The 17005-nt window shown below is 46.7% G+C and overlaps 1 protein-coding gene across 13 annotated transcripts in view; it reads right to left on the bottom strand.

Moving 5' to 3' along the window:
* The window catches only part of SPTAN1 (spectrin alpha, non-erythrocytic 1), a 99095-nt gene that overhangs the window by 52088 nt on the left and 30002 nt on the right, over positions 1-17005 (bottom strand). For 7 of the 13 annotated variants that reach the window (XM_060685012.2, XM_087879873.1, XM_087879877.1 and 4 more), the window contains 13 exons: positions 16315-16425; positions 13824-13901; positions 13494-13649; positions 11318-11522; positions 11026-11207; positions 9716-9959; positions 8039-8161; positions 5612-5829; positions 4638-4730; positions 3193-3327; positions 2010-2158; positions 1484-1543; positions 137-335 (listed from right to left, as the gene is read on the bottom strand). In XM_060685012.2, the coding sequence (XP_060540995.2) occupies positions 137-335; positions 1484-1543; positions 2010-2158; positions 3193-3327; positions 4638-4730; positions 5612-5829; positions 8039-8161; positions 9716-9959; positions 11026-11207; positions 11318-11522; positions 13494-13649; positions 13824-13901; positions 16315-16425 (1953 nt within the window). The remainder of the gene's footprint in view (positions 1-136; positions 336-1483; positions 1544-2009; positions 2159-3192; positions 3328-4637; positions 4731-5611; positions 5830-8038; positions 8162-9715; positions 9960-11025; positions 11208-11317; positions 11523-13493; positions 13650-13823; positions 13902-16314; positions 16426-17005) is intronic. The other 6 variants (XM_087879875.1, XM_087879876.1, XM_060685013.2 and 3 more) reach the window with 1 other exon arrangement.

Genomic DNA, 17005 nt, shown 5'->3' with positions numbered 1-17005 from the left:
CAGCCTCCGCGTTTGACACCCCTGCTCTAGGAGGTCGCCATCCTGACCATCTTGTTTCGGCCTCTGAGATTAGGGGAAGGAGGAGTATGGGTTCATGCCTCTCATGGCTGCCACTTGACCCGTTCCCATCACCCACCTTCTGGAAGTCGTCAAACTTCTTCTGCAGCACCTCCACCTGTTCGAGGTCGGCCCCCATCTCCTCGTTGGCCAGGGTGGCCTCCTTCTCGTGGATCCACTGCTGCAGCTCGTTGGCCTCCCGGAAGAGCATGAATTTCTTACAGCTTTTCTCCAGCATGTCTTTACGTTTCTCTCCCAGTTCCAGGAGGGAGTGGTACCTGCAGGGCAGAAGGGAGGAAGCAGACGAGAGGGCCCGGTCAGAGGGCGCCGGATGAAGGTGGCAGTGTCACACAACCAGCCCATCTCCAGAGGCTTTGAGCTTCGCGAGCAGAGAACCGCTGCCTTAGAAGCGCTCTACGAACAATCACAGCAGACCCAACAACGACAAGCGGATGGCGGCTGAGAGAAAAGGACGGTCCTTACAGCCCTGAAATTCCAGACTCCTTCATCCTCGGGGCTCCGCGGCAACTAACCAGATGGGCTCCAGTTAAGGACAGATTGTAATGGCGGAAAGGAATTGGGAGAATTGTATTCCCTGGAGCGCATCTGAGAGAAGCAGCAGGCTAGGGAAACTGTACAGGGAATCCTTGATTTACGACAGTTCATTTAGTGACCGTTCGAAGTTACAACGGCACGGGGGTGGGGAAGGTGATTTAGGACCATTTTTCACACGCTTACGACTGTTGCAGCATCCCCAGGGTCAAAATTCAGGCTTGGCAACCGACTCATGTTTATGACATGTTTATGTCCAGATATAAACTCATGTTTATATCTGGGAAGCCAGATTGACTAATTTAACAACTGCAGTGATTCACTTATCAACTAGGCAAGACACGTCGTAAAACGGGACAACGCTCACGTAATTGTCTCGCCGAGCAACGTAAATTTTGGGCTCAGTTGCGGACGTTAAATCAAGGATTACCTATATTCCCTAGAGCAGGGATCTCCAACTTTGGCAACGTTAAGCCGGGAGGACTTCAACTCCCAGAAATCTGGGAGTTGAAGTCCTCCCGGCTCAACGTTGCCAAGGTTGGAGACCCGTGCTCTAGAGCACATCTGGAGGGCATCACCCTGGGAGAAGGTAGCCCAGATCTAAAGAACCAGCGTCAATAAATTGCTTTTTTTCCTCCTGTTTTACACCAAAGAGGCTCTTGAGCCACTCAAAATGTCTACGAGAAATGGGAGAGACTGTGCTTTTTTCAAACACTTCCTGAAGAGCCCTTGGATTTGAGAGAGAGAGAGGCCCGTTCAGCTGTACACTCCTAAGAGAAGGCTACCCCAGAAAAAGGCAGAAAGACAGGGAAAAAAACACCAGCGGCTACTTGAGAGAAACAGTGTGGTTTAACGACAGCTACGACCTACTCACAGTTCTTCCACCTGTTTCATACGCAGAGATACACTGCCGATCTCCTTAGTAAGGAAAGTCCTGCACAGATAAGAGAGAGAGGGAGGAGCACAGCAGAAAAAAAGCATGCACAAAAATTAGTCTGATTAACAAAAACGAAGGGGAAGGAAGGACGCTGTACAAGACAAACACAAAGGGCTCTTTTGGGGCAAACGACGGAAGGGAAGAGGACAGTAGCGTGAAGAAAACCGGGGCGTGATTACCGAGACCCGATCGTACAGTTCCCATTCAGTCAACAGAAGACAGGGCATGATTTTTTTTTTTAAAAAAAAAGGCTAATGAGGACAAGAAGCAGTTGAGTCTCAGGTTAGGAAGGAAAAGATTAAAAAATAAAAAGAGGAATGCGGGTGATTTTTTTTTTTTTTTTCAACGGAACTGATTGCGGGGAAAGAAGCAAGAGCCGGCCATAGAAACTAGGGAGCTGGGAGTTAAAATCCTTCTGGAGAGACGAGGGTCGATTCCTAATCTGGTTAAATCAAAGCCTTACTGGTGGTCGATCTGTTCTTGGCGCAAAGCGATGCTGCCCTGTTCCTCTAAGAGGTTTTCGCGGGAGGTGGACTGCGCCGGGTCCAGCTTCTTCACGTAAGCCGCCGGCACGAATCCCTGACGGTCGTTCACTTCCACTTTCCACCAATCCTGCAGAAGGAGGAGGAAGGGAAAAAAAAATGATAAAAGAAAAAGGGAAATAAAAAGGGAATAAAATGGAGAAGGGGGAAAAAAAAAGGAATCGGGCTTGGGTTGTGTTTTGGACTTCTGCAAAAGAGGTGCAACTCACTGTTGTCACCAACACCCCCCAAAAGGTAGAAAGGGGATGAAGAGCATAGCTGGAACCAACGAAGGAGAATATTTGTAGCTCGGGGTTGAAATGAGGGGTCCTTGGTGGTCTCTGAGAGCGTGATGGTTATCTGGCAGACGTTTCATGACCCAACCAAGTAATGGCATCGGTCAGTGGTGAAATCTAAAATTTGTTACTACCGGTTCTGTGGGCGTGGCTTGGTGTGTGAGTGGGGGGTAATGTGACTGGGTGGGCGTGGCCAATTTTTTTAAAAAAATTTTTTTATTAAAGATACGTAGATAAAGATATTAAAGTATGTATGATAAACAAAATCATACATACATACAATACACAATATAGACAAACTATACATTAAAATCAAGTCTTACAACTTGAGCCTTAAAAAAAAGAAAGTTACCTCGGTATTGTATATTACTGTATATAAATATATTTTACTTTTAAAACCATTTTTTCTACAATCTCTTCGGCAAAGAGGTTGTAAAAAAAATGCTTTCAAAAGGCTCTGACGATCCCAGCTGAGTTGCCTGATCGGCAGAGGCTTTTTTTCTTTTAAATGCCTCTGACGATCCCAGCAACTCAACTGGGATCGTCAGAGGCATTTAAAAGGAGAAAAAAAAGGTTTTGTTCCTTTTAAAGGTCCTTGGTGAGCCTGCTTGTTTCTTTGCAAACGTTTCATGACCCTAACTAGGTAACATCATCCGTGCTAGCCCACTAGCCTACCACAGTACAATAGCACTGATGATGTTACCTAATTGGGTCATGAAACGTCTGGAAGAAAACAAGCAGGCTCAGAGAGCACCAGGGACCCCCTCATAGCTGGAACGTTTTGAAGGTTCTGTAGCTGATTCAGAATTTCACAGGATCTGGTTTTTACCTTGTTGGTGCTGTTCAGGAGAGTCAAAATGTCCCCCTTCTTCATGGTGACCTCGCGTGGGCTCTTCTCCTGGTAGTCGTAGAGGGCCAAGACCAGCTCTTTGCCCGTTTCGTCATCTGTAGGGGCCACTTGTTGCTGGAAAAAGAGAAACGGTTCCTTGGATTAAACTCTTGGACTAAGGATGGGTCCTTGGATTTCGGAGCACGCTGAGATGGGTGCCCTATTCTCCTGGTGGCTGGATCACTTCAATTGCTCAATTCAATTCAGAACTGGATCCTATGTCAGGGGCCTGTGAGGGACATCAACATCTGGAAAAAGGCCCCCGTCAGTCAACAGGAGTGCTGATTTACCACCAGCTTATCAAGTACATGAGCCTGGGTGGCGCAGTGGTTAGAGTGTAGTACTGCAGGCTACTTCTGCCGACTGCTGGCTGCCTGCAATTTGGCAGTTCAAATCTCACACCAGGCTCAAGGTTGACTCGTCCTTCCGAGGTGGGTAAAATGAGGACCCAGATTGTTGGGGACAATATGTAGACTTTGTAAACTGTTTAAGAGAGGGTTGTAAAGCACTGTGAAGCGGTATATAAATCTAAGGGCTATGGCTGTCTGTCTGTGTCTGTGTCTGTGTCTGTGTCTCTATCTCTATCTATCTATCTATCTATCTATCTATCTATCTATCTATCTATCTATCTATCTCAGCTATCTATCCACTCTACCTCTTTATCTTTATCGTCCTATCTATCTATCTATCTATCTATCTATCTATCTATCTATCTATCTATCTATCATCTATCTCAGCTATCTACCTCTTTATCTTTATCATCCTATCTATCTATCTATCTATCTATCTATCTATCTATCTATCTATCTATCATCTATCTCAGCTATCTATCCACTCTACCTCTTTATCTTTATCATCCTATCTATCTATCTATCTATCTATCTATCTATCTATCTATCTATCTATCATCAGCCATGGTGGCACAGTGATTAAAATGCAATATTACCAGCTAACTCTGCCCACTGCCAGCAGTTCGATCCTGACCAACTCAAGGTTGACTCAGCCTTCCTTCCTTCCAAGGTCGGTCAAATGAGGATGCAGATTGTTGGGAGGGCCAAAGGCTGACTCTGTAAACTGCTTAGAGAGGGCTGTAAAAGCACTGTAAAGCAGTATATAAGTGCTACTGCTACTTAGGAGGCGAGGGCTTGGCAGCAGAAGCAAACAACAGCCGACGTCTTTACAGCCAGCCATCGACAGCTAAAAAGGCACACACAATAGGCACCATATAAGCAACACACACACACACACACACACACACACCAACCAGAAACGCACACTCTGCTGGAGAGAAATTCCCTGAAGATGGGCTCCAGCACGAATCCAGAAGCTCGAAAGACAAAAAAAACCCGATTGGATCCTGAGACATCCCCATCTCTTCTTCTTACCCGACAGGCCTGGGCCTGCTCCTTCAGGGCTTGAATGCTACTGCCGTAGGCGGAGAGATCGGACATCAGAGCTTCGTGCTTCTTGAGAAGAGCCTGAAAGGAAGAGAAAACCCCCCCCCATCTTTAGACCTCTCTCGGGTTTTACCGCGTTTCCCCAAAAATAAGACCCTGACTTATATTTTTTTGAACCCCAAAATAAGCGCTAGGCCTTATTTTCGGGGAAGTCTTTTTATTTTGGGGCCCGTGGAGCAAGACGGGGCTCCTCTTGCCATATTGCCTGATTTCCAGTTCTGTCTCCTTAACCCAGGGGTCAGCAACCTGCGGCTCTGGAGCCACATGTGGCTCTTTGGGCCCTCTGCTGTGGCTCACCACTGGCTGGCCCCGCCCCTCACCCTCCCCTCCCAGTCATTCCTTGCCTGGCCTGAGAAGGTAAGGGCGACGGTGGGGGGTGGGAGGAGCGGCCAGGGCAGAGAGAGATACAGAGAGAGGGAGAGAGAGAGACATAGAGAGATACAGAGAGAGAGAGGGGAGAGAGAGAGATGTCAAAAAGGATTTTGTGGTTCCTGGTGTTTTTTAACAACTGGTTCTCTGCCCTAATGACCAGCTGGGTAGGCGTGCTGGGGGATGGGAGTCATGTGACTGCCGCAAGTGAGTGACATCAAGTTGGCCACGCCCAGCCAGGTTTTGTGGCTCCCGGTGTTTTCTTTTCTGTGGGAAATGGGTCCAAATGGCTCTTTAAGGTTGCAGACGCCTGCCCTAAACCTAACCAGAGGAAATGGTGGGGATCGGCTGTGCATGCGGTTAAATATTTTCGGGGAGGGCTTATTTCAGTGCATGTGCTCAAAAGCCCGATTGGGCTTATTATCCAGGGAGGTCTCATTTTCGGGAAAACAAGGTATATGGACCAGGTCAGAAGTTCTCACGCAGGACCTTCACACCATGCCCAGTTGTGATCTAGGAACAAAGGGACGCACCTCGGCGGAGTCCTCGTCCTTTCCGTAGTCCGTGCTCCCCACGATGGGCTCCTTCTCCCTCATCCAAGACTCGGCCTCGTTGGCGTCGGCGAAGTACTGTTGGGCCTGCAGAGAGTCTTCCAAATCTTGACGGCGCTGAGAAGCCTTCCCTTTCAAGGTTTCCCACTTCTGGTTGAGGTCGTTCAGTTTGACTTTCACGTCTTCCGCGGCAAAATGCCCTAAGCGACAAGAAGCGTGTTTCTTCTGGTTAAGATTCGGAGGTGGGTGTCAGCCTCTATGGAGCTTGCTTGCTTTCGGCTGCCATTGTAACGGGAGTGGGGAGGCATGGCTGGTATTTGGGAGGGGAGGGGGAGTGAGCCGGTGGAGATGTCTCGGAAAAGGGAGGAAAATTCTCACTGTCTTCATGGCAGCTGCAGAGAGAGCCGATAGCTGTCAAGGTCAACCTTTCCAGCATACCAGATAGATGGGGCCGCCCGAAGAAGTACCCCACATCAGAGGTGGGTTTCAGCAGGTTCTGACCAGTTCTGGAGAACCGGTAGCGAAAATTTTGAGTAGTTCAGAGAACCGGTAGTAAAAATTCGGACTGGCCCCGCCTCCGTCTATTCTCTGCCTCCCGAGTCCCAGCTGAATGGGGATTTTGCAGTTTACCTTTCTCTGGATTGGGGAGGGAATGGAGATTTAACAGCATCCTTCCCCTGCAGTGAGGTGGGAATGGAGATTTTTGCAGTATCCTTCCCTTGCCAGAGTTTTTAAATCTAACTAAATTTTGGTGGACCTCACCCCATCTTTAAGAGGTCCCTGGGGGGAGGGTGTCTCAGTGGCTAAGACGCTGAGCTTGTCGATCAAAAGTTCAGCGGTTCGAATCCCTAGTGCCGCGTAACGGGGTGAGCTCCCGTGACTTGTCCCAGCTTCTGCCAACCTAGCAGTTCGAAAGCACGGAAAAATTCAAGTAGAAAAATAGGGACCACCTTTGGTGGGAAGGGAACAGCATTCCGTGGGCCTTTGGCGTTGAGTATTATTATTATTATTATTATTATTATTTATTAGATTTCTATACCGCCCTACTCCCGAAGGACTCAGGGCGGTGCACAGCCAAACAATAAAAACACATACAATACAAAATTTAAAAAATAGAATAAAATCAAATTAAATAATTTTGGCCCCGACAAATTTAAAACCCCAAACTTTTAAAACCAATTTAAAATTGAATATATAAATACTAAAAAATATTTAAAATTTTAAAAATCTTTTATAAAGAGGGGGAAAATTAGGCCAGGCCGGCCTGGTGAAATAGTAAGGTCTTTAAGGCGCGGCGGAAGGTGCGCAGATCCGGGATCCTCCGTATCTCTGGGGGGAGCTCGTTCCAGATAGTAGGTGCCCCCACAGAGAAGGCTCTCCCCCTGGGGGCCACCAGTCGGCATTGTTTGGCTGACGGCACCCGGAGGAGCCCCTCTCTATGGGAGCGTACCGGCCGGTGGGAGGCTATTGGTGGTAGTAGGCGGTCCCGCAAGTACCCAGGTCCTGAGCCATGGAGCGCTCTAAAGGTGGTAACCAAAACCTTGAAGCGCACCCGGAAGACCACCGGGAGCCAGTGCAGCTCGCGCAGGAGAGGTGTTACATGGGAACGCCATGTCGCTCCCATTACCACCCGCGCGGCCGCACTCTGCGCCAGTTGGAGCCTCCGGGTGCTCAAGGGGAGCCCCATGTAGAGAGCGTTGCAATAGTCCAGGCGGGAGGTGACAAGGGCATGAGTGACCGTGCGTAAAGAGTCCCGATCCAGAAAGGGACGCAACTGGCGAATCAGGCGAACCTGATGAAAAATCCTCCCGGTCACGGCCGTCAAGTGCTCTTCTAAAGACAGCCGTGAGTCCAGGAGGACGCCCAAGTTGCGGGCCCTCTCCGTGGGGGCCAATGATTCGCCCCCAATAGTCAGTGATGGCATCAACTGACTATATCGGGACGTCGGAAACCACAGCCACTCAGTCTTGGATGGGTTGAGCCTGAGCCTGTTCCTCCCCATCCAGATCCGTACGGCCTCCAGGCACCGGGACATCACTTCAAGGGCATCGTTGGGGTGATCCGGGGTGGAGATGTACAGCTGGGTGTCGTCAGCGTACTGATGGTACTCCACCCCGAAACCACGGATGCTGGCCACATGACCTCAGAGATGTCTTCAGACAGCGCTGGCTTTTTGGCTTTGAAATGGAGAGGAGCACCGCCCCCTAGAGTCGGGAACGACTAGCACAAATGTGCGAGGGGAACCTTTACCTTTACCTTTAAGTGGGGGGGGGGCTGTCAGTGCACTAACGTACTTGTCATCCCTGTCACATTTTAATTTTTTTTTTTTCATTTTGCCCGTTCAAATGTGTAGTTTTCATTTGACGAGTAAATGAAATAAATGAGAAATAAAGAGAGGAAGAGACGCACCTTCGTCTATCATGGAATTTCCTTTCTGGGTGACCGCTTTAATGCGGGGTTCGTGGCCAGCGATCTCCGCTTGCAACGCTTGGTGTTTTTTCAGCAGGTTCTGGACCCCAATGAGGTCTTTGCCTGGAATGAGAAGGGAAGGACGTGATCAGCAGCCATTCCAATAAAAATGCTTACAATCCCTGAATGAAAGAAACACAGGGGCTGTCATAAGCCACCTTACTTTGTAAACACAGGTAGTCCACGATGTATGACCACAATTGAGCCCAGAATAAGAGCCTTGATGGTACAGTGGTCTACGCACCCTGTTATTAACACAGCTGCCTGCAATTTACTGCTGGTTCAAATCTCTCCAAGGCTCAAGGTTGACTCAGCCTTCCATCCTTTCTAAGGTAGGTGAAATGAGGACCCAGTTTGTGGGGGCAATAAGCTGACTTTGTATAAATATACAAAAGTATGAAGGCTATTGCTTAACGCATTGTAAGCCGCCCTGAGTCTCCAGAGAAGGGCGGCATATAAATTAAAGCAAAAAAAAAATAAATTATGTTGCCATGTGAGACTTTGGTTAAGTGAGTTTTGCCCCATTTTACAACTTTGCTTAGCATGTTTGTTAAGCGGATCAATGCAGTTGTTTAAATTAGTAACACTTCCCCCGTTGACGTCGCTTGTCCGAAGGTCACAAAAAGGAGATCACATGCGACCGTCATAAATGTGAACTGAATGTGCATGTATATTAACCCATAAGGTGTGGCTACAATATTATTACAAGTAGTCCTCCAAATACAACAGACCATTCAAAGTTACAACAGAAATTGAAAAAAGGGATTTATGGCAGTTTTTCATACTTATCACCATGTGGTCAATATTCAGAGCTTGGCAACTGACTCATATTTATGACGGTTTCAGTGTCCCGGATGCATCCAAGCATCAAACATCTGAATGTGAATCCTGTGATCCTGGGGATGCTGCAACGGTCGTAAGTGTGAAAAATGGTTCTAAGCAGGAGTGAAATGCTCCCGGTTCAGACCAGATCGCCCGACCCGGTAGCGATGGTGGTGGGTGGTTCGGAAAACCGGTAGCAAAAATCCCTGCGCCCCCTCCAACATGACCAACTGAGCCGCACGAGCATCAGAGGCTTTTTTTTTTTTTTTACTTTTAAAAGCATTTTTTCTACAACCTCTTCCGATGAAAAGATGCTTTTAAAAGTAAAAAAAAAAAAAGCCTCTGCCGATCAGGCAACTCAGCTGGGATCGTCAGTGGCTTTTCAAAGCATTTTTTTCTGCAACCTCTTGGCCGAAGAGGTGGTTAAAAAAATACTTTGAAAAGTCTCTGACGATCCCAGCTGAGTTGCCTGATCGGCAGAGGCTTTTCAAAGCATTAAGAAAAATCCTTTGGAAAGTTTAAAAAAGAAAAGAGTTGGCCACGCCCACCCAGTCACATTACCCCCACCACCACCAAGCCACGCCCACAGAACTGGTAGTAACAAATTTTACATTTCACCCCAGTCACGTTTTTCAGTGCCATTGTAACGTCAAATGGTCGCTAAATGAACTGCCGTAAGTGGAAGACTACCTGTATTTCTCTTTACGTGGTGTTATCGATTAGCTGCTCAAAACTAGCCATTGTTATCAATGAGTGTGGATGTGTAAACACGTCTTGCACTCTCCCTGCGCTAACCTCGGTTGGTCGATGCTGCGATCGGCTCCTTCTCTCGGATCCAGGTTTCTTCGTCTTCGACATCGCGGAAGAGCTGCTGAAGGCGGAGGGAGTCCGCCAGTTTCTGCTTGCGGGACACCATCGGTTCCTTCAGGGCTTCGTAGCGGGCCACCAAAGCCTCCTGCTTCTTCTTGATGTTGTCCGCGTCAAAGTGCCCGGCCTCTTGAAATTGGCGAGCCTGGATGGTGATGCCGTCGATGCGGTCCTAAAACAAGAACTGAAGATCAGCGGTAGCCACCTTGCAAGGACCACCTCTCTCTACTCTGAACAAGTCCAAAAGTTACGTTTTCCTTCTTCCATTGTCCTCTGAACAAATCCAGTGTTAAGTCCCCTTCTCATGATTTATGTAGGTATTTATGTATCTCTTGATTTATGTTGATCTCCTTTATTTAGTATCCTATTATGATTTAGGTTGTTTGCTTATTTAGTGTCCTAGGGTTATCACTGAGTTTGTATCTTATTTTATGATGATTGTATTTTATGGTTACGATCCTGATTTATCACTTGTTGCTTGGATGTACACTGAGAGTTCATGTGCTGGAAACAAATTGCTTGTGTGTCTATCACACTTGGCCGATAAAAAATTCTAATAATTCTAATTAATTCTAATTCTACCAATAATTCTGCAATTTACGCACCAGGGACACATTCACTGTGTGTCTGTCACACTTGGCCAATAAAAAATTCAATTCTAATTCTAATAATTCTAATTCTAAATTAATTCTAATTCTACCGATAATTCTGCAGTTTACGCACCAGAGACACATTCACTGTGTGTTTATCACACTTGGCCAATTGTCAGCACTTCAAGCTGCATTTACTCTAGTGCTGACATAAGAAGGAGAAGTGGAGGCGTCTGGAAAGGGACGTTTGACTTTTCACCTACTTATTTTCCCTGGAGATAATATCCCCTAGGAGATGGGATGGGAGGGGGGAAATTCCTTTGAGCTGGAGCGGTAGATTAGGGGTAGAATGACTTGGAAGATGACCAATGAGTGCAGGGAAGTGGGGAACGGAAAGGGAGGGTTTTGGGTCTGGAAGCCAGTGTTGGTTTCAATGAGTCGAAGGTAGAATGTCGTGCTTAATAAATGGGAATTTTGCCTCAAAGACTTTGTTTGAAATGCAATTTACTTGAGACGACCTCGAAACCTGACACCTATAAAGAATTCAATTCTAATTCTAATAGTAATTCTAATTCTACAGCCCTCCAATCATGACTGGTCTCCCTCGAGGGGAGGACTGGGCAGGTGGGGAAAGAGAAGGAGCTGTACCTGGTGGGCAGCTACGTCTGCCTCCAGCAGGGCATGTTTCTTCTGCAGATTCTGAACATTAGTTAGGTCTTTGCCGTAATCGTCAGAAGCCAGGTGGCCTTCCACTTCGTACAGCCACAGCTCAATGTCCTCCACATTGCGGTTGAATTGCTGCTGCTGGTTGGCTTCGCACAATTTGATCCCTGGAAGGGGAGAAGGGGAAGACTTCAGAGCTCTTGCGCACTTACGAAAGGCCTTTGAGACCCCATTTTTCTTCTTGTCTTCCCTCCCTTCCTCTTTCTCCACCTTGTACCTTTCAGCTCAGTAGCTTCCAGCAGTTTTTTCCACAAGCTGAGGACTTCGTTCATGCGAACGGCCACTTCGTCTGAGGCGTAATGTTTCACGTCCATCAGGTTCTGCCCGGCTTTCTCGAGGGCATCGATGCGACTCTGGTTGGCCGAGAGCTCGGCTTCAAATGCCTGGTGTTTCTGGACCTTCCCTTGTAGGTTGGACGGGTCCTACGAAACGGAGGAGACCAGATCAATGGCAGTTGGGTTAGGTCAAGGGTCAGCCACCTGCAGCTCTGGAGCCGCATGTGGCTCTTTCACCCCTCTGCTGCGGCTCCCTATCACTCAAAATATGCGTCCCAATCGCCAATGTGTGACACCCACCAGCACATGATTTATTGAGCTTTTCAACCTCCGGTAGACTAACCATAGATAAATCCAAGACAAGAAAAGTTTCAGAAGAAAATAGAACGTTGAATTCAACTACAGATGCTAGTTTTGTGGCCGCTCAAGAAATAGTCAGGCAAGGGAGGGGTTTTGTGGCTCCCGGTGTTTTCTTTTCTGTGGGAAATGGATCAAAATGGCTCTTTGAGTGTTTAAGGTTGCAGACCCCTGGGTTAGGTCAACCTTGGGTATTCAGTATCATGGGAGACAGGGATTATAACAGTTGAAGGACAGCAAAGCTGCATTCCCGAATTAGGAGGAATTGGTTCCAAAATTGTTGAAACTTCCTAACTATTAAAAGCAGGAAGCATCTCTTAATGTTGCAGGTAGTCCTCAACTTATGATCACAATCGAGCCCAACATTTCTGTTGCTGAGTGAAACATTTGTTAACTGAGCTTTGCCCCATTTTATAACTTTCCTTGCAACCATTTTTAAGTGAATCATATTGCCGTTGTTAAGTTAGTGACACGGCTGTGAATCTGGTTTCCCATTGGCTTTGCTCGGCAGAAAGTCAAGCAAAAGGGGATCACACGTGACCCCGGGACATTGCAACCTGTCATAAATATGAATCAGATGCCAAGGATCTGAATTACGTGATCGAGGGGAGGCCGCAACAGCCATAAGTGAGAAAAAACAATCATAAGTCACTTTTTTCAGTGCCGTTGTAACTTCGAATGTCATTGTTGTTAAGTCGAGGACTATCTGTACTGTTCTTGTAAAGAGAGAAGGGACTGGATGCGTGAAGGCTGGGGAAAGAGGGATAGTTTGGCCAATTGTAGAAAAGGACTTTTGGGTGGATTCAAGAGAATAAAAGAAACCCTAGACCAGAACATTCTTTTTTTTCTGTTGGAATTCATTCTTGGAATGTATTTTTAATGCAACAACTACAATAGTATTTAGCCAGTAGATGGCAGCGTTTACAAGTTTGGATCTACGGTATATACCAGGGGTCTGCAACCTTAAACACTCAAAGAGCCATTTGGACCTGTTTCCCACAGAAAAGAAAACATCGGGAGCCACAAAACCTGGGTGGGTGTGGCCAACTCGGTGTCATTCATTTCTACCAGTCACATGACAAACCCCCCCCCCCCCAGCCATGCCTACCCAGCCGGTCATTAGGGCAGACAACCGGTTGTTAAAAAACACCGGGAACCACAAAACCCTTCTGATCTCTCTCTCTCCCTCCCCCTCTCTTTCTCCCTCTCCTGATCTCTCCCTCCCTCCCCCCTCTCTGTCTCTCTCTCTCTTCCCCCCTCTCTCTGTATCTGTCTCTGCCCCGGCCGCTTCTCCATCCCCCTCTGTCCCCCTTACCTTCTCAGGCCAGGCAAGGAGTGACTGGTAGGGGAGGGTGAGGGGCGGAGCCAGCCAGTGGTGGGAACCCCCGACAGGGAACCACAGCAGAGGGCCCAAAGAGCCGCATGCGGCTCCGGAGCCGCAGGTTGCTGACACCCGGTATATACTCTATGCTCTTTTGGTTTAAGTAGAGTTTCCTGTTAGTTTAAAGTAGTTCAGCAGTAAAGCACATGGTGACTGTACTGTTTGCTCTGTGATGCTATAGAATTTCTAACTCTTTCTTTCTCTTTCTCTTTCTTTTTCTTTCTTTCTTCCCTTCTTTCCTTTCTTTTTCTTTCTTTCTTTCCTTTCTTTCTTTCTTTCTTTCCCCTCTCTCTTTCTCTCCTCTTTTTTTCTCTTCTTCTCTCTCCTTTCTCTATCTCACACATACACATCCAACAATATATATCGCATTGCAGCCACACCTTGTAAGCCTCATCCGTTGCAGTTTTCATCTTTTCATTGATCCAGCTTTTCAGCTCATCTGAGTCTCTGAAAAACTGCTGCAGGTGGAAGGAGTCGGCTAGTTGTGTTCGACGCAGCATGGCCCGTTCGTGCAAGGTGTTGCGACGGCTCAGCAGCTGGCGGAAGATAGGAACACACAAGCCTGAATGGATAGCAATAGTCCTTGAGTCCTTCTGTCTTCTTTCAATAGCAGCCTGCAGGTAATTCCTCCCAACACCCCACAAAAGATACCAAACAAAGAAAGGGCAACTAGGAAATAAGCAAGATATGAGGTTGCATTTGAAACTTACAGCATCTCTGCGGGTGGCCACGTCTTCCTTGGCATAGTGGTTATTTTGAATCAGTTTTGTTGCAAATTCATCCAGGGCCTATAAATAAAAAAGTATTTATTTACTCAGGAAACGGGATATTGATTGTAAGCCTTTTGAACGACTCCACTTATTGGAGACTCTGAAGAAATAAATAAACCTCTCATCGGAATCAAGAGGTTGTAAAATATAACTGCCAGCATGGATGCAGTTGAGAAAATTAGGATGGGTATCAGGGGTGAAATCTACTTAACCTTCCTTATCGGTTTGGAAGTGCACATGCTCCGCCTGCGCGTACATCACATGCGCAGATTACTTCCTGGTTTTAACCAGTTCGCACTGGACCGGGCGATCCAGTAGCGATCTTGGCGGCTGGTTCGGCGATGCAGTGGTGATGGTGGAGCTCCGCCCACCTGCCTGGGTGTTGTTACTTCCTGGATGTAACAACACGCAGGCAGGTGGGCGGAGCTTCATTCCACCATCGCTACCGCATCGCCGAACCAGCCACCAAGATCGCTACCGGATCGCCCGATCTGGTGCGAACTGGGAGGATTTCACCCCTGGTGGGTATCCCTGTTTTGAGTGGGTGGAAGAGGCAGGTGGAATTGTTAGTTACCACCAAAGGAATGATATGAAGCGGGTGTCAGGTTTTGATATTGTCTCAAATAAAATAAATTGCATTTCCAAACAGATAGTCTTTGAAGAAATCTTTCATTTTATTTAGCACGACAATCTGGCCCCGATCATGGTGTAGCCAACTCTGACTTCCTGCCCCCACACCCTCCCTTTCCGTTACCCAAATCTCTGCATCTCATTGGCCTTCTTCCAAATCACTCTCCCCATATCTACTACTTAAGCTCCCAGGAATGTCCCCCCTCCCATCTCATCTCCTAGGGGATATTATCTTCAAAGAAAATAAGTAGGTGAAATGTCAAGCGTCTTCTTGCCAGCTGCCCCCTCTTCTTCTTCTTATGTCAGCACTAGAGTAAATGCAGGTTGAAGTGCTGACAGCGGAATTATAATCATATCCTACATATCGTGGACTAAAACCAATTAAAATAAAACTGCAGTGTTTATCCTTCAGTCTGAAGAAAAGAACAGCACACAGCTATCTTGATAGCCCCAAATTTTAATCTCAGCTGATATACATCTCACTTCCTTAGACACGGGAGCCAAACAGGTGACCTGGGGCCAAAGGCATTTTTTTCAGCCCAACCCACCTCATACGGTTGTTATGGTGAGAAAATAAAAGAGAGAGTGTCTTATCTCTGCTGCCTTGAAGGGTATAAAACAGTGGTGAAATTCAAAAATTTTCCCTACTGGTTCTGTGGGTGTGGCTTGGTGGTCATGTGACCGGGTGGCATGGCTTGGTGGTCATGTGACTGGGAAAACCAACTGTCACACTTGACACAAAAATAACACAAAAGCTACACAACTGACTTACACACAATGCAAAAGCAACTGGACTTCACACAAAATGGCCCCTTGCAACAAGCAGGAATCTCACAGTCACAGAGAGCTCAAAAACCAACTATCAGACTTTAGGGTTGGGGCAATAGGTAGTAAAAAAAAATGCTTTAAAAAGTAAAAAAAAAAGTTCAGAGGATCATGCAACACAGCTGATTGTCACAGCTGATTTTTTTTTTTTTTTTTTTGCTTTAATTTATATGCCGCCCTTCTCCGGAGATTCAGGGCGGCTTACAATGCATTAAGCAATAGCCTTCATACTTTTGTATATTTATACAAAGTCATCTTATTGCCCCCACAATCTGGGTTCTCATTTTACCTACTTTAGAAAGGATGGAAGGCTGAGTCAACCTTGAGCCTGGTGAGATTTGAACTTGCAGTAATTGCAGACAGCTGGTATTAATAACAGTGCTTTAGTCCATTGTACTACAGGAACCTTTTTTTTTTTTTTTTTTACTTTTTAAAGCAATTTTTACTACCGGTTCTGGCGAACCAGTAGCATTTTCACTACCGCCCCAGCTGGTAGCATTTCACCCCTGGTACAAAACCAAGGTGGGTTATAAGTCCCCACCTTAAATACCTAATCAAGCGTGCGGCTGTTTGCAAAACCAAGCAGGGTTATCTTTCAGAACTGTCAAGTGGCAAGTTCTGATGAATAATTTAATTGGCTTAATGACCTGGAACTAATTATAGAGGCTATCTTCCAATGGGGCTAACCCATGAAAATCTGGGCCATGTAACCAGGGATAGCTTAGCTTGATTAGTGAAGGCTTTAAAAAAGTAACTTTGATGGTGTAATCTTCCATTCTAGGGAATTTATATTGGATAGGTTCTCAAATAACAAGAGCCTGTAGTACAGTGGACTAAAGCACTGTGATTAACACCAGCTGCTTGCAATTGCTAAGTGTTTTGTTTTTTTAAAGTAATTTTTTAAAAAATCAAGTGGTATGAGGACCAGTTGTTGCGCACCACTCCAGGGAAATACATCGATCCAAAAATGGCTTACCGTGATTTTCTCTTCTTGGGCGCTAAGTGACTTCTCAAAATCTTCGTGCTTCTTCAGCAGGGCCTCCACGCTGTCTAAAGAGTCCCCAAGATCTTCATTGAGCAAGAAGGCCTAGAAAAGAAAAGACAACAGGACGTCAGAAAGGGCCAGATTTAGCAAAGTCTACAAAGTGCCACTGTGGAAGACGGACAAGAGAAAGGCTGTTTGGGTAGAAGGCAGAATATCCTGGTGGAACAGAGGAGACACAAGATCTGGAGATGGTCATCAGAGCCACCGGAGTTTTGAAAAAGAAGCAGGAAGAAAAGATGACCCCGTGCGAAAGGACTGCAAGTCACGTAAGGATGCCAGGCCTGCAAAAGTTAGCAGACTGGCCAAGTTATGTGCACCCACAACACCTCAGAATCTGCCCCAGCCTGATTCTCTTATAAAAGAAAGACCCTCGACTCCATTTGGTTGAAGTGATAGGTCCTTTTATTAAAAGATGTTGGTTGCAGCAGTGTGAGGCTCGAACTGAATTTCCCGCGTTCAAAAGATACGAGTGTTTCCCTACATCCCAGCCATGACCAGTCCGTCTTCGGCCAATATGAGTCTGCCTAAGTCAGTGACGGCTAACCTTTTTGCTATCACGTGCCAAAAGTGGGGAGAGTGTGGGGGAATCACGCGTGTGTATGCCCATACCCATAATTCAATG

This window comes from Pantherophis guttatus, chromosome 16, assembly GCF_059756535.1.
Source record: "Pantherophis guttatus breed Tessera chromosome 16, ASM5975653v1, whole genome shotgun sequence".
NCBI classification, from domain to species: Eukaryota; Metazoa; Chordata; class Lepidosauria; order Squamata; family Colubridae; genus Pantherophis; species Pantherophis guttatus.
The sequence above is the reverse complement of the archived record's forward strand: the minus strand, read 5'-3'. Positions and strand labels throughout refer to the sequence as shown.